At 47.9% G+C, this 22,466-nt stretch overlaps 1 protein-coding gene across 5 annotated transcripts in view; it reads left to right on the top strand.

Annotated features, from left to right (window-relative positions):
- Nucleotides 1–22,054, top strand: part of ESYT2 (extended synaptotagmin 2) — a 78,715-nt gene extending 56,661 nt beyond the window's left edge. Inside the window, exons 11-24 of one of the 5 annotated variants that reach the window (XM_061415348.1) lie at nt 199–247; nt 1,296–1,385; nt 1,786–1,881; nt 3,320–3,421; nt 6,654–6,716; nt 10,303–10,377; nt 11,175–11,261; nt 13,001–13,150; nt 14,258–14,643; nt 15,647–15,745; nt 17,134–17,265; nt 18,522–18,627; nt 18,945–18,994; nt 19,086–22,054. In XM_061415348.1, coding sequence (XP_061271332.1) covers nt 199–247; nt 1,296–1,385; nt 1,786–1,881; nt 3,320–3,421; nt 6,654–6,716; nt 10,303–10,377; nt 11,175–11,261; nt 13,001–13,150; nt 14,258–14,643; nt 15,647–15,745; nt 17,134–17,265; nt 18,522–18,627; nt 18,945–18,994; nt 19,086–19,131 — 1,531 coding nt within the window. In that variant the 3' untranslated portion in view covers nt 19,132–22,054. Of the gene's footprint in view, nt 1–198; nt 248–1,295; nt 1,386–1,785; nt 1,882–3,319; nt 3,422–6,653; nt 6,717–10,302; nt 10,378–11,174; nt 11,262–11,313; nt 11,359–13,000; nt 13,151–14,257; nt 14,644–15,646; nt 15,746–17,133; nt 17,266–18,521; nt 18,628–18,944; nt 18,995–19,085 lie in introns of all 5 variants that reach the window. The other 4 variants (XM_061415350.1, XM_061415349.1, XM_061415352.1 and 1 more) reach the window with 4 other exon arrangements.
- Nucleotides 22,055–22,466: the final 412 nt, after the last annotated feature.

The following is a 22,466-nucleotide window of genomic DNA, read 5'->3' as shown; positions in this document are numbered from 1 at the left end:
CCGTGCTGCGTGTTCCCTGCTCACTTCACACCCGGGTGGAAGCTTGAGGAAGCTTGGAGGATGAAGCTTGTTTCTTGATAAACTGTAGCATTCTGTTGCTTTTCTGGAGTACTTTTTCATAGAGTAATGCTTAAGTTTATTTCAGTTTTCAGAAGTGGTTTTCTGTGTTCTAAAGTTGTTGTATTGTTATTTCTATAGTCTTATGATTGATCTTATTGAAGTTGAAAAGGAGCGCCTTTTAGATGAAGTAAGTTTCCTTTGAGTATTGTTCTATTTCGTGAGTGTTGATGGCGAGTACCCACTGCCACCATCCCTGGTGGTCTGAGAACAGCCGCTCACAGACGTTGAGAACTTAGGCCTTCCAGTACCAGCGAAGTGAAAATAAATCAGCACCTGCCAGAAACAAAATCCTCAAGGATCCAAACACACACCCACTTTGTTTCAGGCAGTCATGGTCTGCTTTGGAGTCAGGGCAGAGTCTGGTAGAAGCTCCCAAGAATCGGGCCTTAAAAGGTAGTTGGGAGTCATAGCAGAGCAGCACAGTGCAGTTGATGAGACATTGTCCCAGGAAAGACACCCACAAACGCATCATGAACTGACAGCCACAGATGCTGCTTCAAGCAAGATGCTGCTATCAGAATAAAAAGGATAAGGAAGGAAGTTTGTGATGGCTGCTAAAAGATGGGTAAGACTTGGATAAGTAAGGCGCAGTTAATTAAGCAAATCTCTGTTGAGAACTCTTCTCAGCTGCACACAGCACACCCTAGACAGGCGTCTGCAGTTTGTCCTGCCATCGCGTGTGCTGTGTGCTGCGTTGGGCCCACCAAACACGCCCTGCACTCGGACGTCTCTCCTAACGCCGAGTGTTTGAGCGCTGTCCTCAGTTAACAGCCTGATAGCTTTTAAGCTGAAACGAGTGTGAACCAATTATTGTTATACAGTCATGAGGAAAAGCACACTTGTTAGCATGTCTGATACTGAAATTCAGTACTTGGGATCAACGTTATATTTTTTCTTGGCCCCTAAATTCTATGGATGTCCATACGTAGAATCCTGGTAGTGCTGGGTAGTACAAGAGGACGTTTGAGTCCTTGCATGTCAGACAGGGATAGCATTGGGAATCAGTGAGTTAACACACAGAGCGGCCCCTGCTGTCAGTTTCTGGGGCCAGCAGCTCCTTCTCAGGCCTGGAGCTAAAAATGGCAGGACTCGGGCCTTCTGGGTTTGTAAAGACTGCTCAGCTCATGTGTCTGATCCAGGAGGGCTTTGGCTGACCGGTCTCACTTTCTCCGCAGTGGTTCACCCTGGACGAGGTGCCCAGAGGGAAGCTGCACTTGAAGCTGGAGTGGCTCACGCTCATGCCTGACGCGTCGAACCTTGAGCAGGTGCTGGAGGGGCCCCACGGCAGCCCGCAGTCCTGGGCACTAAGATTAGTGCCTGAAACTGCTGCTGCTCACTTACAAACTCGGAGCGGTAACGCGACTCTCATGCTGTGAGTCACCGCGGTGGCATCGGCACAGATTAGAGCCAGCGGGAGTTTGCAGGCATCCGCAGGCTCTCGGAGGTCTCAGGGCTCGTGCTTGGGTGCCCTGCAGGGACTTGGGGAGCCTCAGGTCACCTGAGCACTTTGATCTGAGTGGAACCTTGTCATGTTCATTCTCTGTACTGCGTGTATGGGATGCTTATTTCTCCATCTCCCTTGTTTTCTTGAGCAGTGTAGGCATAATTAGATAGAAACAGGAAGCTTGGAAACCCACCTGCTAAGGCTTTTCCCTTTCTCTGTAGGTGCTGACAGATATCAGAGCTGACAAAGACCAAGCCAATGACGGGCTGTCCTCCTCGCTGCTCATCTTGTACTTGGACTCGGCCCGGAACCTTCCGGTAGGTGCTGGTTTCTGGCAGCGGCTCCTGCTGGGTTTAGCCGTGTGCTCTGTCTGCGTTGCTGTGCTTTCCCTACCCTGCAGCCAGGAGGGCAGCGGTGGAGAGGGACGCAGGTGCACTCCCTTCATGGATGTAGTGTTACGACTCCACCTTACTGGCTTACCCAGGGTGATCAGAACTAGCTGACGTGTTTTAGTACACAGGAAAAGAAGGACTTAGTAGTTAGGAAAGAAAATACCCTGTGGAGAAGTGCTAATTACTGAAATTCATGCCCGAAGATGAAAATCGAATCCCTTTGGCATCCCCCCCGGCCATGGCATGGCGGGGTGAGGGGCCGCATGGGGGCAGGGATGCCCTGCGCATGGCGTCCAGCCCCAGGCTCGCACCGAGGAGGACAGTCTCACAGGTGGCGGCAGCGCCTGGAGAGGAGGCGGCGAGCCAGCCCTGCTGTGGCGCCCCTCCACGCTGAGGGCACTGGCTTGTCATCAGAGTTCACCGTTGCGACAGCATGTTTTAGAGCCCGTCTACCTGTTCAACAGATGGCCTGTCTGCTCCATTTCATCGTGTTGGAGGCCAGTTTTGTTAAAGACTGCTGTCTCCAGAGGCAGGGTGTTTCCTCCTGAGATGACGGGATGGTCAGTGCCCAGTCACCTGAGTGCCCCGTGTGTGCCCCCCGGGTGCATCCTTGTTGTGGGTGGGTGCCTAGGTGTCCCACCTGACCGTGGTCACACCACCCTGTCCCTTTACCTCATGAAATGCACGCCCTAATTCTGTTCAGCACCTCTCCAGGGTTTAAATGGTACATTACTTGGGCTTTGCTCAAAAGCAAACTCGATGTATTTTGTGCATCTGTTTTATTTAAAATTTTTAACAATTAAAATCTGATTGATAACCTGTTTTTTTCATTTTGCAAAGATGTTACCTGAACTGTGTTTATGAGTGTGTATAATTGTGCCCTTTCTTTCAGTGAAGATTTAATCTTTCTGCAGAATGACTTGTACGGTAGAACTTTTTGTTTTTAACCACAGTTTAAGTTTTAAAGTCTTTTATAATGCCTGATGGGAGTGAGTTTGTTGTATATTTTAGAACAGAGGAAAGTGGTGGTGAATTGGCTTCTCTTGAGAGCTGTGTGTTTTGTCACATTAAATTAAATTAAAATGGAATGATGTCACGTAAGCAAGGGACAGAAAGAAAAGTGAGCGTACTAACCTGCTATGGAAAGGGCACTTTGTGCATGAAGTGTGCTCTGGCCGTCAGAGACAGAGGACCCTGAGCAGACCCCCAGCCCGGGGCCTGCTGGGACGGGCGTGTGCGGCGCCCCCGCGTCTCCGTGCGGCTCTCTGACTCTGCCTGCTGCATCCTGGGTCAGTGCTTCCGTGCCTCCATTGACCACAATCCACCATTCTTTGCTTTCTCCTCCCATTTCCACTTTCCCAAGAGTATCTACGAGGGAAACTTTGGGTGTGGCTACTTAAAAGAGAGGCGAGCGTCGGGACTAGTGTTTTGTGAGAATACTGCCTCAGTCTGTAGAGCACTATTTGTGAGTTCTCCGTGTTCCTCCTTCTTGTGTTTGGTGGGGACTGCTAGAATGTGGACTGGAGACTAATGCCGTCTGTCAGTGCCGGAATGACGTGCATGCCTTCGGTTTTGCATGATTTCAGTTCCTGTGAGTGTTGCTTTCGTGCCTGTTTTGTGACACGTAACTCTGCTTTAACTCACATTGGTGACTGCATCTGATACCGAGGTGGACCAGCCCGATGAGCCATGGAGGAGCCTTGGGCGCTGACGCTGCTCCTGGCCCTGAAAATTTAAAAAAAAAAAAATCATCTGAGGAAACAGTGAAACCATAATGATTAAAATGGATTTTCTTATGGTTCATCTCAATGTGAGATGTAAATATTTCTTTGCAAGCTTTCAGAAATCTTCCTTAAATCTGCTTTCTCCTCCTGACCAGACACAAGGGGTATCAGAGCCTGGCTTTCCATAAAGTCCCCGAGGCCCCGGGAACAGTGGGTGAGACAGAAACTCACTGCTGCCTGAAGATGTGCCTTCTCCCCTGTGTACCCGGAGCTCCTGGGGGGAAGAAGTGTATGTTGACTTTGCGATTCGCTGCTTTTAAGGAGCTTCAAGAATTCCTGGGGTGGGTAGTTCCTGGCCTGTGTCTGGGGAGTGGTTTTCATGCCTGTGTTTCCTGAGTCCGTGCTCTGGAGCTTGATTCCTGGCACCGTTCTGGTCCTTTTAGCAGAGTTATTTTCACTTGCTTCGGGCTCAGAGGAAGCCAATGGCTTAGTCCTTAGTCTAGAAACTAATTATTGATTTAATTCAATAACTAGTGAGATTCTTAAAGCTCATTTGTTTCATTTTCACTTGTTTTCATTTTTATTTCAGCATGCATACTCCGTTTATTCTTATTTTTAAAACTAAGGGGCGGGGAGCAAAACTGAAAGAAGCGGCATTTTGTCCCATTTGATGGATGAAGACAGTCAAGCCAAACGAGGGGCAGGTGGGTTGCTGTCTCCTGCAGCGCCCGCCCCCGAGCAGCTGTTGGGGGGTCAGGAGGAGGCAGTTGTGCCTCTGGCTGCTGCTTCTGGTCACTCCCAGGAGTGTCCCAGTGGGGCCTGTGCTGGAAGCTGCTGCCTGTGCCAGCCAAGCTGGCTGTATAGTTACTGTTTTCTGTGACTGCTCCTTTTATAGGAAATGCTTCTGCCCTTGTGTCGGGATTTTTTTAATTGCTTTGTTACATTTATCTAAGGTGTTGATTGATCCAAACTACCTTTCCTCCTGAGTTATCAAAACCACATACTCTGCTTGGATTCAAATATAGGTGTCACCAAAAAGTCCTGCAAAACGAATCTGGATAGATTGATCACTTCCCCCCTCTGGTTTTCAGTATGTTGTGGATCTGTCCCTTTGTCAGCTGTCCCCAAAGGCTGAGCCTGTTGCTATTTCCAGCGGAGGTTTTGGGCAGCTGCCAGCCCCACACTCTGGTACCTTCTGCTGCTCGAAACACTCCTCCTGTCCAGCCCCTCCTGTCCAGTCCCGTGAGTGTGCTCTCACCCCCGGTCCCGTCTGGAAACCTCAGCACACGGTCCTTGCTCCCTAGCTGGAAAGGGCCTCTTTATCCTGTGGCCTCAGCACTTGGACCTCCTCCTCTGGCCAGAGGAACAAGAGGGTGTTTTCTGACCCCCAGAGGCCTCTGTGACCACATGCATCTCCTGAGCACTTTCCAAGGGCTCTGCGTGCAGAGCTCATTGCGTCTCGGGCCAGCGGAATCGCTTTTTAGATGAGGTGCTGAGATTAGAGACCAGGGTTGCCTCTAGGAAGCCGCAGAGCCAGGATGATCTGAACTCAGCCGTGTGACCCAGAGCCCAGTTTTCCACCTTCCTGTCTAGTCCATCCTTGTATAAAGTGAACTTGTTACCACTTCAGTAAGTCTGTGAGTTCATAGTGCTGTCTATGGAGTCCTCATCTGAGAGGAGTGCTGTTCGCACTGACGCCCACTCCATCCGTAGAGATCCTGGCTGTGACGTGGAGCCCTTGGGCGAGGTGCTCCTCCACACTCTGTTAAAAGTAATTTCAGCTCTCGCTTGGAAACAGCGCAGGTGACTATTGGTGGTGAGTCGCCCCAGTGCCGGCAGTGCAGTGATGTCCAGAGGCTTCACCCTGGGCCCTCACCGAGCTCTGTCCACCTGCTCTGTCACACCCCTGGCCTGGGCAGCTTCCCACGCCCTCACATGGCTCCTCTTGCTCACTTAGCCCACACCAGAGCCTCTCTCCTTGCATCACGTCTGCTGGTGCACGCTGGAATAACACGCATGCAGCAAGGTCACGTCTGTAGAGAGGGAGCTAGCTGTAGGGAGGGTTCTCAATGTCTACACTCAGCTCTCCTCAACCTCAGGACTGCAGTTCCCAGCCCGGCCCAGCCCCGCCCCAAGGGCATCTGCTGGACTCAGTGTTCCAGGGTGCTCCATAAAGAATAACACTCAAGTTGACGTTAATTCCAACTCGGGTGATAAAGTCTTTCATCTTAAATGTTAATCCTCAAAGGATCTTGCAAAACAACTCTTGACTTTTTGAGGGCAATAAAGTAATGAGTTTTTAAAATCAAAAAAAGTAGGACATAAAACCCGTAATAATAATAATAGAATAGTACAACTTGAAAGCGAGGGGGAGCTTTTGAGATGATCTGATCCGCTTCTGCATTGTATGCTTGTAGAAGAGTGGGGGATGAGGTAGATCAGGTCCCATCTTTGCTGTGATTTTTTTTCATGAGAAGATAAAGTTCAGAAGGAAGAAAGGTAGCATTTGCTCTTCCAGGATATGATTGGCTTGAGAGCAGTTGGGACGTCTCTAGCCCATTGATTTGTACTTTAGATGAAACCTTCAGCTTAATTATGGTTGAAACTTTACGATTTTTTTCAAGGGACAGATCCTAGGGTTTGTTCAAGCTAAGGATAGCAAACAGAACCCTTTCCTCGGGTGTCATTTTTGGATTTTTCAAATCCCAAAGACAAGAGGGATGGGAGGAAAAGAACAGTGATGTAAAGGCTGATCTGCTTTGATATTTACAGATTAAAGGTTTAGTCTAAGAAAATCTTGGGCATAAAGAATACTTTTACAGCTAATATTTACTGTTTCTTTGTGTAATTCTTGGTGGGTTTTGTTTAAAAAATTTTTTGTTCTCATAAGTTTTCATGTCATTAACCTTAACATAAACTCCTCATTGCATGTTTATTAACCCTTGGTATATTCATTTTCTTCTGACTTGAAAGAGTAACCCATTAGAATTTAACCCTGATGTCTTGAAGAAGGCTGCAATTCAGAAAGCTTTAAAGGTAAACTAATAGTTTTCCCTTCGAAAGTTGATGAAACGTATTGAAAGAGATGATGCTTTAACCCATATAGGTTTATTGACAGATTCTTCACAAAGTAATAGAGTCATAATTACTTGTTTAGTTGAAGAGAGGCTACTTTTATTGTTAAAGAATTTAGTAGTTAGAAGAATTTAGATCAACTTTGATGATAAATTTGTGAGATATCAATGTGGTAAATTAAATTAGACTTTTGTCCTGTTGGCCTTAGGCAGCAGTATCTAAGGTGCTTTTAAATCATCTGTACTTTAATTGGATTTGAGTTTGTGAAAATGGTGATAGAGAAGTTCTGTTTAAAATCATAACCAATTTTTAGACTATGATTAAAATGTGTGCCCAGTGCACCGTGACTTCCCCTTAAAAAATCACCTCTTCCAATATGCTGCATCAGGGCCATCTCTGAGTCGGTGACCTCGGGCTTTTGGTGCTACTCGTTTGGGTGACAGATCTTTCAAGAAGCTTTACATTTCATTAAATGAGGTATATTGAAAACTAAGCTCCACTTCTTAAAACGACATGAGCATGTATTTTCTGGCTAAATTAAAAATGTTTTTTTTGTTTTTTTGTTTTTTTCTGATTTCTTTGAGGCCTTATTTTAAGCTTAAATATTTAGGGGAATGAGTGAGGAGTTCAGTGTAGTTCTTTTAATTCTATGCAAAGGAATCGACAGTGGGTTTTGATCAGTTTCATCCAGAAGAATCAGTTAAACTTCAAAAGAGGAAGACTAGCATTCTGCTCTGATACGGGATTTAGAAAGCCCGTAGCACACCCCACTGGGGAGGAGGGGTGGCTTTCCTGTGGAGTATTACTTGGTTAGTGGGGTAGTTCCTCACCAGAACGCCGGGAGGGAACGTCTCCACAGCCTTGGCTCACCGCTTCTTTGGTAAGGGAAGATTATTGACCCGCAGAGCGTGATGGCTAGAATAAAGGCTCTCCAGTTAGACTAGACTGTCTGGGCTTGAACCCCTGCACAGCCAGCGCTCACCAGTGGGCCCTGCAGCAGGCAGCAGAGGCCTCCCTGCTTTGTTCCTCAGTGGAGGTGATGTTCTCACCCCTGTGGGGGTGCTGAGTCTGTTACTGAGATCATGCATTTAAAATGCCCAGTGTAGCTAGCAGAATACGTGTATTTTTAATTGTTATTGTGTTATCTTATTTAAGCCTAACAACTCGGTTCTGGAAATGGTTTTACACCCATGAAAGCTGAGGTTCAAATAAATAAAATACACGTAGATCTTAGTAATCAAGTAGAGAAAAGCTAAGATTTAAATTCAAGACAGTCTGACTTTAAAAGTTCCTATTTTCATTATACCCTGTGTGTCTGTCTTGTGCTGAAGCATTTTGAATATTGTGTCCTGATAGAAGACTTAGTCACTGATTTAACCTTGTTTCATAGCATCCAGAATATCATCCATTTCAGGACAGTCAGCCCTTGGTATCCGCGGATTTTGTATCCACGAGTTCAGTCTAGGATCGAAAATACCTTGGAAAAATCTACAGAAAGCTCCAAATAGCAGCATTTACATTGTGTTCACAGCTATTTACGTAGCATTTACACACTTTATTAGGTATTACATATAATCTGGAGATGACGTAAATTATACAGAGGATAATACTAGGTCGTTTTATAAGTGAAATTTGAGCATTGTTGGATTTGGCATCCTGACGGGGTCTTGGAACCAACCCCGCAGCAGATACTGAGGGATGACTGTACACCATTATTTTATATACGACTGAGAAATAAAGCATGGGCTTCCTTGCTGGCCCAGTGGTAAAAACTCACTTGCCAACACAGGAGACTGTAGTTTGATTCCCTGGGTCAGGAAGATCCCCTGGAGAAGGAAATGGCAACCCATTCCAGTATTCCTGCCTGGAAAATCCCATGGACAGAGGAGCCTGGCAGGCTACTGGGATTGCAAATGAGTCTGACACGACTTGGTAACTAAATAACAAAAACAACAAAGAAAGAAAATAAGGTGCCAGTTAAGGTTTGATAGCATTTATTTTACACTTACTGAAAGAATTTTAATACTCAGGGTAAACATTTTTAGGATGCCATTCACACACACACATAAAAGGAAAATATAAGCAAAATTAATTGGGGAAGGCAGAGATAGCTACCACTCTGCTATAGTCTGCCCCAAAGCAGGCACTTAAAGTCATCCATTATAAATTTCATTTTGTTTTCAGAGATGTTAGAAAGTTTAGACAAGGGGCTGGGGGAATGTATTTAAATAGATAAGCTACAGTAAATAGGAATGAATGGCTACTTTTTCAGAGATTAATTAAATGTATAAAGTTAGCTTCTGTATCAGAGACGCAAAAGTAGCAGTAGCTTAAGTGAGACAGAAGTGTAGTTCCCTTGGATGCCACGGAATGCTGACCTGTGATTTGTGGTGCTCCATGCCTCCAGCCAGAAGGGGCGCACAACAGAGGCAAGACCCCTAGATCGTTCTGGGGCCACACCTACCACGAGGGAGACTCAGAAACAGAATCCGCGTCACAGGGTGTGTGCTGAGCCACAGCCCCCGGGCTCTCACATTAAGGGAAGAAGGAGAAGTGGATTTAGGGGGAAATTAGTATTCTCCCGCAGTAGTCTGTAGCCTTGGGTTTTTTTTTTAACAGTGTTTATTTCATTTTGCAGAATTAATTCACATCAAAAAGATGAACCAGAAACTAGATTATCACAGTAGGTTTGGGCTAGAAATATTTTATTCCAATAATCATAAATTTGACACCTCTGTCATTGCTGCAGTGTTGAGGATTGACTCTAAAATTATTTAACTTAAAAACATTTTGTGACTTTCTTCTAATTAATTTCCACTAACACAAATATTTAACTGCATCTTCTTGTGGGGCTAAGTTATAAATAAACCTCATATATGTTGCATTTTACTGTGTTTTCTTCTATCAGCTATCTGTACTAAAGTATGCTGCTTACCATTTTAACTTATTCCTAAATTTTTCTCATTGCATTTTATCTGCTTAAATGCAATTTAGAATGATGTCTATTCTTCCAGTCAAAATTACTTAGCAGCTGGTAAGCAAGATTTGATGATTGCTACATGTTCAAGCAGAAGATACTAAATTAAAAATGTAAAAACATGCCTCTGACACGTTAGTATTTTTAAGATTCCAACCAGAAAAACTGTTCTGAATCACAGGCTCTCACATTTGTCCTTCCTGTGCTTTTCTCTTTCCATTTGTTTCACTTTATTCAGTTTGTTACCTGAGTTTTCAGAGCTGGAATTAACATGAAAGATTTTCAGAAGATTCCATTTTTCCAGGGTTGCTTGCTTTAAACGTAAAAGACCTTAATGTTTTAAAATTGTTTGCAAATACAAGTTTCATTGATTTATGTAGATACAATTATGGCTTTGGGGTGTGCTTAGCAATTAATTGTTTTCCACTGAAACTGTGTCTAGATACTCCCTGTAGCTGAAGTATCAGAAATAAATAGAAATGACTGTTAAGATAAGCAGTGATTCCATTTCTAGTAATCCCCATTTCAAGGCATGTTTATTGATTTTATCTATTTTTTCTTTTTGGATAGTCTGGGAAGAAAATAAACAGCAATCCAAATCCTCTTGTCCAAATGTCAGTTGGTCACAAGGCCCAGGAGAGCAAGGTAAGGTGGTGACGCTCTGACTGGCCCCTGTGACCTAGCTGCCACAGGCACCCCTGGAGGAGGGGGAGGGGGCAGGTATTGAGACTGTTGACTTCCATGTCTTTGTTTTGTATTCTCAAATCAATCATTTGATAATGAGCTACTTAATTTGGAATAAAATATATTCACTTAAAAATAACATGAAAAAGACATGAATTTGTTAGTTATGCTTTTGCTTGATTTCATGGGTAGATGACATGGGACAAATTTCTAAGTTTCCTTTGAATGCACTATTAATATTTTGTTTAAAAGACAACAGTGTACTTAAAATTCAAGAAATGCGAATTGAATAGAAGACATTGCTGTTGCTATAACATGTGGTACTTTCAGGAAACATTCTGGGAATTCCTCCCTTTTTTTGACTGCTAACCATTAATTTAAGAAACTTCTGACGAGCAGCACTCCACCGGCCAGGGGAGTAGGGGCTGTCCATGCAGATGACATGCTGTGGCGGGGCCGGGACCTGGGCTGGGAGCTGCTGGCAGTCATCCCCCTGCCACACGGCAGCTCACATAGTTGATGCCTAGCAGCACAGCCCAGCTGGAGAAGGGGTAGGCTACCCACTGCATTGTTCTTGCCTGAAGAATCCCCAAGGACAGAGGAGACTGGCAGGCTACAGTCCATGGGGTCGCAAAGAGTCAGACATGGCTAAGCACAGGACAGCCCAGAAAACAGGTGTCATTTCGGCTTCCATGCACGGTGCTGGAGCAGTTGTCTGCAGAAAACATGCTAGAGCTGATTCAGGACATTTTTTTCAGATTCGGTACAAAACCAACGAACCTGTATGGGAGGAAAATTTCACCTTCTTCATTCACAATCCCAAGCGCCAGGAGCTCGAAGTGGAGGTAATTTATTTGCATGTTTACATAGATGTGTTTATATCTCCCCATCACACAGCACGCAGAGAACTGCCACCATGGGCCCACGAGACATGTTCCTGTGGTGAGTGTTAGCAGCAGGGCAGGAGGGGGTCGTCTTTCATGCTCACCTTTGGCTGATTGTCCCTGGCGTCTAGAACTGCAGCTGGCGTGTGTATGTTGGCATCACCGTCAGCCTTGCTGTGCGTGCTTGCTCTGCAGCTTCTGTGCGGACGCCCCGGGCGCTGCTGTGTGCTGTCTGCTCCCAGTCAGGGCACTTCCCTTCCTCCCTTGCCTCACTGCCCGCCCAGCCTCGGCCTGAGTAGACACCTTTGCCTCCTTCAGGTCCTGAGGCACAGCCTTGATGTTTCCCTGTTGCTAAGTCTGATGTTGGAGGAAGTTTCTTTCTACTTCTGCTGGTTTGCTGTAGGTTTTTGTCATGAGTGGATATTGAATATTGTCAAAGACTTTTCTGTGGTGTTTGAGATGATCATGTGGTTTTTCCTTTTGAAATTCGTAAATATGGTGAAATGCAGTACTGATTTTCAAATCTTAAATTTGTAAACCTCTATTGATTTTCAAGATTTAACATTAGAAAGCCTTGCAAGCAAACTTTTTTTGGGGAATAACCCGGCTTACTTGTGATGTAGTATCCTTTTTACATACTCAATTTGCTAAAATTGTATTAAGAATTTTTGCATCATAAATAAGAATAAAGGTGTGTTGTGCAACACAGACAAACAGAGCCATTATTTTGTAATAATTTTAATGCAGTCCAGTCTATAAAATTATTGAATCACTTTTGTACACCTAAAACTAATGTTATAAACTGTACTTCAATTTTAAGAAAATAATAAGACAGGATAATAATTTTAAAATATAATTTTTACACTACAACCCAGGGATTGAACCCGTGTCTCCTGCATTCCAGGCAGATTCTTTACCTACTGAGCCACCTGGGAAGCCCACTCATAAAATAATTTATAGTAACTGGACCTTGAATTTACAATAACTTTTAAAGTTCTGTAAACTTAGTTATTTCATTTAAAAATGCTTTTGTGTTTGCAGTTTAAAAAATGAGCAATGAGGCTTTTAGGTTTTCATGTGTAGTTAAATTATTTGATTATTTTTATATAGTCTGTGAAGCCATCAAAGTTCTTACTCTTTTTGTTTAAACAATCTGTAGCATGACAATCTAACAGGAATAATTCCTGTTGTAGAGGTAAAGCTGAAAGTTATTATTCAGTAGCCAGATATTGCCATGCCTTTAAAGCAGGTTATTGTAGATTTTGAATAGAAAGCTTAAAAGAAATTTAGAAATGTGTCCTCTCCATAAGTGTTTATGTTTCTCCAGTAGAAACTCGGCACAACACCAGGAATGTGTGTTGTCACCATTTTCACAGGATTTAAGACATTCCTTTCTAGTCTTCAGATTTGTGTGGACTGCTGCCTCTGGCTCAGGGTTCTTGTAGTGGATTCTTTGGACAAGACTTTCCATCTTTTATTTTCATTTTGCCTGTGAGGAGGAGATGGCCGGCCCTGTGACACGGATACCCTGTAGCACCACTGGATATGGTGCTGTGTTTCCCTGAGGAGCTCTCCTCCTGCCTCATTTATGGACACATGACTGAGAAGGGGAAGGCGACGTGTGTTTTTGACACCCCAGGTTTGGGCCGCCTGCATTTCCTGTCCCCGTCTCCATGCTGAGCGCTCTGTGTCTTTGGCAGGTGAGAGATGAGCAGCACCAGTGTTCGCTGGGGAACCTCAGGATCCCTCTCAGCCAGCTGCTTGCCCGCGAGGACATGACCCTGAACCAGCGGTTCCAGCTCAGCAACTCAGGTCCCAACAGCTCTCTGAAGATGAAGCTCGCCCTCAGGGTACTGAGTGTCCGGAGTGGTTGGGGGAAGGGTCCTGGGTGGACACAGTCTCAGTGCCGGACGCAGGGCTGTGTAGCTCAGGGGAGCGATGACCAAGGCTTGTGCTCAGACGCCGATGGCAGCGGTGATCCCGGCTGTTGAGCAGGCCGGAGCCGTTCCTCACACTTTCAGATGAGTCCAGCCAGTCTTTTTTTTGATCCTTTGGTCCAGAAAGTATTGCTATCTGGATCAGTAAAGTTTTTTGCTATTGTTAAATTTTCAAAAGTCGTTCAGAAGGGAGAATTTAATAAAACTCTGCAAGATGGTAGAGATTACAGGAAAAATAAATTCTGTCCAAAAGAGACAATGATTCATTTTTAAGTACCTAAGGAAATGCTGAAAATAAAACTGGCAAACATATGGGAAAGTGCTAAAACTCTAATTTTTAAAATGCAAATTAAAACGAAGAACCAGCTTCTTAAAAAATTCAGTAGTCTGTGGAGGGTGTGGTAGAAACAATCTCTTTGGGCGTGGTCACAGCCTTTCCAGGTGGGACCACAGTGTCTCCAGTGGTAAATCATAGAGCTTTTTGTCTGGAAGCCCGACTCCTGGAGCCAGCATAGCCCTGGGGGTGTTGGCTGCAGCTTTACTTGGGGAGAGGCTTCAGGCTGTCGAGATGACCCCCGATGCCAGGGGTTCACGTGTAGGCTGCTCGGGGGACGTGTGCACACGCAGAGCAGGTGTGGCAGGAGCTCGCAGGGTGGGGCTGCTTCCACATCGACTCTCAGAGTCCGGCAGCCTCTCCTTCCGTGATCACTGGTAAGACTGCGGGATAGGGGTCTGTGGAGGAGGAGTTTATGACCTGGGCTCTTCCTCCACAAAGCTGCCACCCTGTGCCAAGAGTGGCTGCTGGCAGAGGCCAGAGCGCGTTGTGCTGTTGAGTGGCCTGCACACTCCTGTTTTACACTTTCTTTGATGTGTGGTACGATAGCCAAATAGGTAGACTGCTTTGAATGTTTTGTGCCAGGTTTTGAAGAAACTTTGCAGATGCGGATCCCTAGAGCTGCTCACGTGTGCACCTGTGACCAGCATCAGCGGTTTTCATCCTGTGTCTGTTTTCACCCCGAGGTGCTCCACCTGGAGAAGCAGGAGAGGCCTCCAGACCACCAGCACTCGGCTCAAGTGAAACGGCCTTCTGTGTCCAAGGAAGGCAGGAAAGTCTCTGTCAGGCCTCAGATGTCTGCATCGCCGGGCTCGGGTGACGGTGGCACAGCCCCGTCCACACCAGTCGCCGGGGGCGATGAGAGGCCTGGTGTGGAGGAGCGAGGCTTGCCCGTGGAGGCTGGCCTGCAGGGCCCAAGGGACCTCGGCCGGAGCTCCTCCAGCCTCCAGGCGGGCCCCACCGGCTCCCCCAGCCACGTCTCCGTCAAGGAACCCACCCCAAGCATCGCCTCGGACATCTCGCTGCCCATTGCCACACAGGAGCTGCGGCAGAGGCTGCGGCAGCTTGAGAAGTAACTAGATGTGCCCTCGCTCTTGCGGAATCGGCGCGGGCCCCACGGGCTGCCGGGGGGGAACGCAGTCTTAACCAGACGGTTTCAGGCAGGGTGGCCCTTGTGCTCCCTGAGCCTCTGGCTTTCAGAGTAAACCTGCTGTTTTCTGGTGCCTAGTGTTTGGCTCACTTAAAGCTTAAGAACAGTGGGGTGACCCTCAGGTAAGGAAGGCAGTGTCTGAAGCGGGCCTGTTGGACCTTAGCCCGGGTCAGGGAAGGGCCTGGTGGCAGTGGGGCATGTTTGTTGTTTGAGGACAGCCCTGCTCTTCCATGCTGGGTTCACACCTGCCACACCGCCCAGTGCTTTGTCTGGGGATGTTTGTATGGATTTCTCACTCACGCCCATTCGTCACAGGTGTGTCCATGGCTCCCTTAGATAAGGACAGAGTCTGTGGTTACCCAGAGCCTCAGATGTTAGCCTTTTCCTCTCGGTGGGGGGAGCTGCCATTTGAAACAGCTTCCTCTGCTGCCCTGCCGTGCTCAGTGTGAGGCGGGGGAGGTGGTGCAGAGAGAGCGCCCCTCTGTCCATGAGCTCCGTGCTTCAGCCTGAGACAGGCCAGGGCTGTGACCTCATCCCTGCGAGGCTGGGGCCGGGGGCTCCGAGAAAGGAGCACAGATTCGGGCAGTGCCCGGGTAGACAGAGCCTCAGGAAGACAGAGTTGATGTCTGTAAGGAGAGCCTCTGTCTCGATCTTACTTTGGGCCCCAGGTTTAGGAAGTGGGCTGTACTGAGCCCTTGAGTGGATGTGCACCCTGCTGGTCCTCTGTCTCGATCTTACTTTGGGCCCCAGGTTTAGGAAGTGGGCTGTACTGAGCCCTTGAGTGGATGTGCATCCTGCTGGTCCATCTGTGCCCAGTTTGACAGGGTTCCCGTTCGTGGGTTTGCCTCCTCCTCATGTGAGGGAAGGAATGTGCTCGCAGCCTCTGAGCCGTCTGCAAAGCTCACTCTCTGCTGTGTTTCCCTAGCGGAACCACCCTGGGACAGTCCCCCTTGGGGCAGATCCAGCTGACCATCCGGCACAGCTCGCAGAGGAACAAGCTGGTGGTGGTCGTGCACTCCTGCAGGTGAGCGTCCTTACAGAGCAGAGCAGGCAGGCGGGGCTCTGAGTGGGACTGTGATCCTGGTTTCCATGACATTTTCTGTTCACAGCCATTTTGTTTGCTTTTAATACTCCCTTAAACTGCCATGTTGTAGTCTATAAGACGTTCCCTGTTACTGAGCCTTTAGAACACAATAACGGGTGTATTTTTCTGTCTTTGAAGTGTCTTTGGGGATTCAGTTTCCAGAGTAGCTAACAGTTCAGGCAGGTCTGGGGGATCGTGACAGGAGCAGCTAACAGTTCAGAAGATGCAGGCAGATCTCTGGCATTGTGACAGGAGCAGCTGAAGTCTCTCAGGAGGAGCGTGCCAGGGCAGGGCGGTGTGTGCCCGCTCAGTGAGCGCAGCGGGAGGCAGCAGTGCCGATGCGGCTCATGCTTGGTTGTCAGTGATGACGGTGCAGGGCTGACTGGCTATTTTTCTTTATGTGACTTGTCGGTCTCACTAGTAGCTCTGATGTAAATAGGTGATATAAAAATTTGGATGTTCTAAAAAAGTGTTGGAAACAGGGAAGGAAAATTAGTAACGTTTAGAAACATGATTATGTGAGCGCGTAGGTCAGTTCAACACATGCTTGTTTACTGAGCACCTCCTGTGTTCCTGCTGCTGAGGTGCTTCCTCGGAGAGTTTCCAGAGCAGCAGGCTGGCCAGACGCCCCTCCTCTGGGCTTTCGGGCTCCTCGAGATGAGTGAGCAGGTGGAAGTGGCTGCAGGGACAGTTGAGCCTGGGACACCGTGGGTTGGAGCAGTGTGGCTGCACCAACAGGAAGATTTTTTTTCAGTCCTAAACGTCACCACTCTACACCACTTGCCGTTGGCTGACTCCGTGGATACAGAACCACGTAGGTCCTTAACCTCCGTGTAGTTCAAGATCAGCTGTAGTTCAATACTAGGTGTGTTTGGCCCAGTTGTTGGGACAAGAGCAGTGAGGAGGAGGTGGGCATGTGTCTGTGACGGAAGGGTTCAGGGGGACAGAGGGCGGAGGAGGGCATCCTCGGCCTGAGCAGAGGCCAGGGAGCGGTCCTGAGGACTGCGGCTGCACGGCCTCTGGGGCCTCCCGGGAGGCTGGCCGCGCCCCTCTCTCGGAGGGCCAGTGAAGCAGTGTGGAGGGTGATGCTGTGGTTTCCCTGTTGGCAGCAGAGCAGGGAGTCAGAGCACCCCCAGACTCCGGGCTGAGGAGACGGGGCCGAGGCCACCTCCGCGGCTGCTGGGAGCCCGTGAGCACAGGGGAGCACAGTCGCCTCCCTGAGTGCTTAGCGCCGGGGTAGATGCGAACGTCGGGGTAGGTTCTCGTGTGCTGCTCACTGGCATTTTTCTAGACCCTAACACCCAGTGTTCTCCGGTCTGTGTCACAAGAAATCTCATCGCCTTCTCTGAGGATGGCTCTGATCCCTACGTCCGCCTGTATTTGTTACCAGACAAGAGGAGGTCGGGAAGGAGGAAAACACACGTGTCGAAGAAGACACTGAACCCCGTGTTTGATCAGAGGTATGGTCCACGCTGTGGGGCGGACGGTCTACGCCGCCCTTTGAGGAAGGCCAGGTGGTGCCTATGGGGAGGCTGAGCGAAAAACACCCCCTGTGAGCAGTCGGGGGCTTGTTGATAGATATGAGTACCACATGGATCCTCAGACCACACCCCAGCAGCCTTGGCCTGCGCACATGTGGCTGGACCCCAGTCCTCGTGGCTCAAACACCACCGACATCCGGGGAAATGACAAGTTGAATGATGTCGATGTCCACTGATTGATTCAGTTGACATTCCATTGGTGAAGGTACTAGTTGCTCACCATGCTTTCTGACCGGTGACTTCATCTAAACTGAGGCCAGAAACCAACGAGCAGGAGCTGGTCTTGGTCAGCCACAGCTACTACAAGTTTGGGGACTCACCTGCAAACCTGGGGGTCAGGCTGCTCACTCTGGGAAGACCAGCGCATCCACGTGCCCTGCGAAGCCTCCGACCTCGTCCTCTGCTTTGCCAGCCTGGCTGCTGGAGGCTTGTCCGGCAGCCTCTGGCCTCAGCCGCCAGGAGCTGCCTGCAGATGCCTCTTCTACGAGGCTGCTTTGAGGGTGCTGATCTTCCTTCATGCAGGGCTCTGAGCTCTCACCCCTTGGTCTGCAGGGGAGGGACTGGCCTGGACTGCCCAGGTGTCTCACACCACAGCCCAGGTTTTTCCCCAGGATTCAGGCACTGTGTCCACACCAGGGGGCCACAGGGTCAGCTTCGCACGTTTAGGGTTCCAGTCTCCTGTTGTGTTTGGGAAATAATTGGTGGGGCGGGGGGGCGGAGCAGGAAACTGAGTCTTCCTCAAGGGCCAGGTCTAAACATCTAGCCAAAGAGATCACTTCTACAATAAAGAAACAAAGATCATGTTTGGAGTGGACTCAAACAGAAGGCAATGGCAACCCACTCTAGTACTCCTGCCTGGAAAATCCCATGGACGGAGGAGCCTGGGCTGCAGTCCATGGGGTCGCTACGAGTCGGACACGACTGAGCGACTTCACTTTCACTTTTCACTTCATGCATTGGAGAAGGAAATGGCAAGCCACTCCAGTGTTCTTGCCTGGAGAATCCCAGGGACGGCGGAGCCTGGTGGGCTGCTGTCTCTGGGGTCGCACAGAGTCGGACACGACTGAAGTGACTTAGCAGCAGCAGCAGCATAAACAGAAATGTCAGTTTTTAGTTATAATAAAACAGAGCAAAATTCTGGAGAAGTGTACGATGATCCTCTTTTTCGGCTTCAGCTTTGATTTTAGCGTCTCACTGCCGGACGTGCAGAGGAGAACCTTGGACGTGGCCGTGAAGAACAGCGGTGGCTTCCTGTCCAAAGACAAAGGGCTTCTTGGCAAAGTAGGTTTAAAAGGTTCTGCAAGTTGTAAAGATTAAACACGTGACCCAAAGTGTGCATTTTGGACTGGATTTATGTGCATGGATAATCCACGTCAGCTAAGCTGCCGTGAGTGGTTTGTGAGTCAGTATTGATGTGAATTATCTCCACTGACACTGCATGATAACCTGCCATCAAGGCCGTTGGCTACAGGAAGGGCCTCTTGGGTATAATCAACCATAGGTCATGGGTAGATCTTAAGGGCAGAAAAATTGAAAAGCGAGACACCCAAAGTGCAAGTTGCCAGAACCCACTTCTGTAGGCGTTTTCTAACCCACAGGTGCTGGTTGGTCTAGCATCTGAAGAGCTCGCCAAAGGCTGGACCCAGTGGTGAGTGTCCCCCCGACAGACACGGAGCCCGTGAGTCCACTCAGGAGCATGGCCCCTGTGACCGCGTGTCTGCTGTCTTCCTATGTCTCAGGTACGACCTCACAGAAGACGGGACGAGGCCCCACGTGGTGACGTAGGCCGCCGCCAAGAAGCCCCCGCTGCACCTGCCCACCCTGCACCAACAACCCTCACACACACCCCCCGCAGACACACCCACGCTGCCCCGCACCGACACACCCTTCTCCCCCGGCCCCCGCAGACACACCCATGCTCTTTTTATAATTTCACGTACTTGGTTACTGGCCCCGTGACGGTTTTATAAAATGTTGATACTTTAGGCGTATTTGGCCAATATTAGCATTAAGTTTTGTATGTTTAAATTTCCTCTAGTATTTCAGCAGTTGTCACGGTGTGCGTAGCATAGCGGCCAGCTGTTGTGTGTGTAAAGCCACATGTCGGCTGTCTCCTAGGAAGCCGATGTATGGACCTGCTTATTATTGCCTTGTTTTGTATATCACTGAGGTGTACTATGCCGTATGAATAGACTATTTTTTATTATCTCTACATGCTGGTTTGAAATTCAGAGAAAATGGATCAAGGAAATATACATATTTTTTTCTTCTGAAACTTATTAAATTCTTATTACAAATAATCATTTTTGTCTTTGCAGGAAAAAGTTCTCAGTGACCTATTTTGTGGTGTTTCTTTTTAAAAAGAAAAGCTGAAAGATTAGTAAATGCTAGTATATTTCTGCTCATTATGAATGGTAAAAGAATGTATGCAAAATATTTACACTTTCATAAATATAAAGATGTATTATAAGGAGTCAGTTGTAGCGCTTATAAGGAAAAATGTATAGCTGAGCAATATAAAATATCACAAGAATTGTCATGGTTCACAGCGCACTAATCTGAAATTTCTCACATAAAATAGAATGTCTTAAGTTTATTTTTAAGTTGCTTGTTATAACTTATTCATGAAACAGTACAGATACATAATCCTTTCCCTGAAATACAATACTTCAGTGTTAGCGGTTAGTCTGTTGTGGAATTTTCGGTGTTTTCTCAGCTGTAAAAGAAAGACTAACTCAGGTTGTCTCTGCAGAGGCTGTGAGACAGGTCGGGGTGAGCAGATAGGACATGATGTGGGAAGCCGCCACTGGCGCACGCGTGTCGGTGTGACATGCATGGGGAGGAGCTGGCACACGTGTGTTGGTGTGACACGCACGGGGCGGAGCTGGTGCATGTGTGCCGGTGTGACGCGCACGGGGCGGAGCCGGCACCTCCACCGTGGGGACCCAGGGGTCTTGGCACGGCAGCCGCAGGCTGTCAGTAACTACTGGGTTTCCTCACCTCATGCCGTGACTGACCTCAGTGTTGGGATGTTGTTATACAACTTTTATTTCGGAGTATTTTTTCTTCTTAGATTAGGAAAAGCACGTTTTATATCCAAGTATATAAAGGTCCCAAGCCTCTTGGGAGGTGAGATTCCATAGCCTGTGGCAGCTGTGCGTGCCCTAAACACGGTGCATGTGTGCAGAAAGCTTTAACTATTCTAAGCTGCGGGATGCAGATGACCCTGAGCCATGAGGACATCCTCCAGCCCTGTGTAAATACCGGGGGAAATGCGGCTCTGAGCTTAGCGACCTCACCGTTCGTCCCGCGTGACTCCTGGACGCTCGCGGGGCCTGACTGCCCAAGTGCCTGTGGACGCTGCCTCTGCACTGCCTCTCCTGCCCTCGGGGCTCAGCTCTGGCCCTTCACACTCTGACCCCAGGGGGTGGTGGAGCCCGGAGCCTCGCAGCACGTTTCACGCAGCCGTGCAGACCCGGTGCCCTTGCAGCTTCCTGGGCCGTAAAGCTTCTCCAAAGCCCCAGCAGAGACCACCTCCTCCGTCAGCGTGGGAGGCGCTGCAAGCCTGATGACACACACAGGAAACACCTAACTCTGGTGTTTTAGCAGCAGGAGGAAAACAGGTCATTACTAAATCCAGTGGCCTGCCCATGGTTTTAGATTTATTGGAGACTTTTTAAAAATTGGGTTTGTTGTGGGAATTCCCTGGCGGTCCAGTGCTAAGAACTGGATGCTTTCACCACCAGGGACCTGGATTTAACCCCTGGTCAGGAACTGAGATCCCACAAGCCATGAGGTACCTGCTGCTCCCCCCAAAAATCAGGTTTTTTGAAGGGCTTCTGGCATAATTTCTAAAAGAAGGGAAACACTCACTGAAATTTAGCACACCCATGATTTCTGCCAACATCCCCAGTATTTGGGTTTTGTAGCCATGCACCTCATCTGTTCAACATGTTCTGCTGCATGTGCTACATGGAATGCTTTACTTAAGCAATTAGGCAAAGTAAATGCCACGAAAGGTTCAAAACCCAAACAAAGCCAGTTAGCTGCACGATGCCCACCCTTTGTGTGGACGGTTGGGCCTGGACAGACCCAGCAGCCAGCGCCATTCTCTGTAAAGGGAAGGGATGACTCTTAGGCTGGGACTCTGCCTTTATGGCTGACGGGTGTTCAGAGGAAAGCTCTTGTGTCCAGTGGGGCAGCTGAGACTCGGCTTTAGGCCAGACCCTGGGCTCCGTGATCCTGGCGATGGACAGTCACTTCTCAGAACCTTCATCACCAGTTCTGACTAACTGCTTCATCTGGGAAAAGGGAACTTCAACTTTTCTACCTTGACCCAAACCAATGGAGGGAAAATTAACGTTGGTTAATTTGAATTGTTACTTTATTGCTTATCCTGTGCCTTAAAGTATGAAGTGTGAGGCATTGCTTCAGGTTAGAACAGAAGACGCCTCACAGCAGAGTTCACCACAGTTTATTCCTCGTCAAGGGTCAGCCCTCCTCTGTCAGGAACTGTTGAAGCCAAATGCAAACACTGGTTGTTTGTACGCGGTTGTTGCTTTAACGCCATTCTAGCTGGACCACCCCCTGCAGATGTAACACAGCAGAGGGGTTTTTTTGTTTTTGTTTTTTATTGTAAAATGCCCTTTTTGCTCAACTAATTTTACATGACAGTGCATGTATTTATTCAATAAAACTTTTTGTGTTACCTCGCTTGTGATTTATTCTTCCTTTGTCTTTTGAAGTAAAATGTTTAGTGTGGAACCAGGCAATTTGAAAAGTGTGTGTAGTATAGCACTTGTATATGTTACTTGTGAATTCTTTTGTTTTCAGAACTGTATCAGATCACTGATATGACTCCTTGGAGTTTCCATCTTAATTTGATTCTTCTCTGCCTCTCTCAGACTCTGAGTTTTGAAAACAGCTCTTCTGAAAGATAATCATGAATAGAAAAAACAAGTCTTTAAAGCCAGAGCTCTGCGAAGTTGCTAAGAGGGTCTGGTCTGAACAGGAGGAGGGAAAGCCCTGGAGGCAGTGTCACTGAGTACAGGCCCACCTGCTCGCCTGGAGGGGCCGGTAAGCGCGCTGAGGCGAGGGGTGCGGCATCATCGACTGTACTC

This window comes from Bos javanicus, chromosome 4 (assembly GCF_032452875.1).
Source record: "Bos javanicus breed banteng chromosome 4, ARS-OSU_banteng_1.0, whole genome shotgun sequence".
Lineage (NCBI taxonomy): Eukaryota > Metazoa > Chordata > Mammalia > Artiodactyla > Bovidae > Bos > Bos javanicus.
The sequence above is the reverse complement of the archived record's forward strand: the minus strand, read 5'-3'. Positions and strand labels throughout refer to the sequence as shown.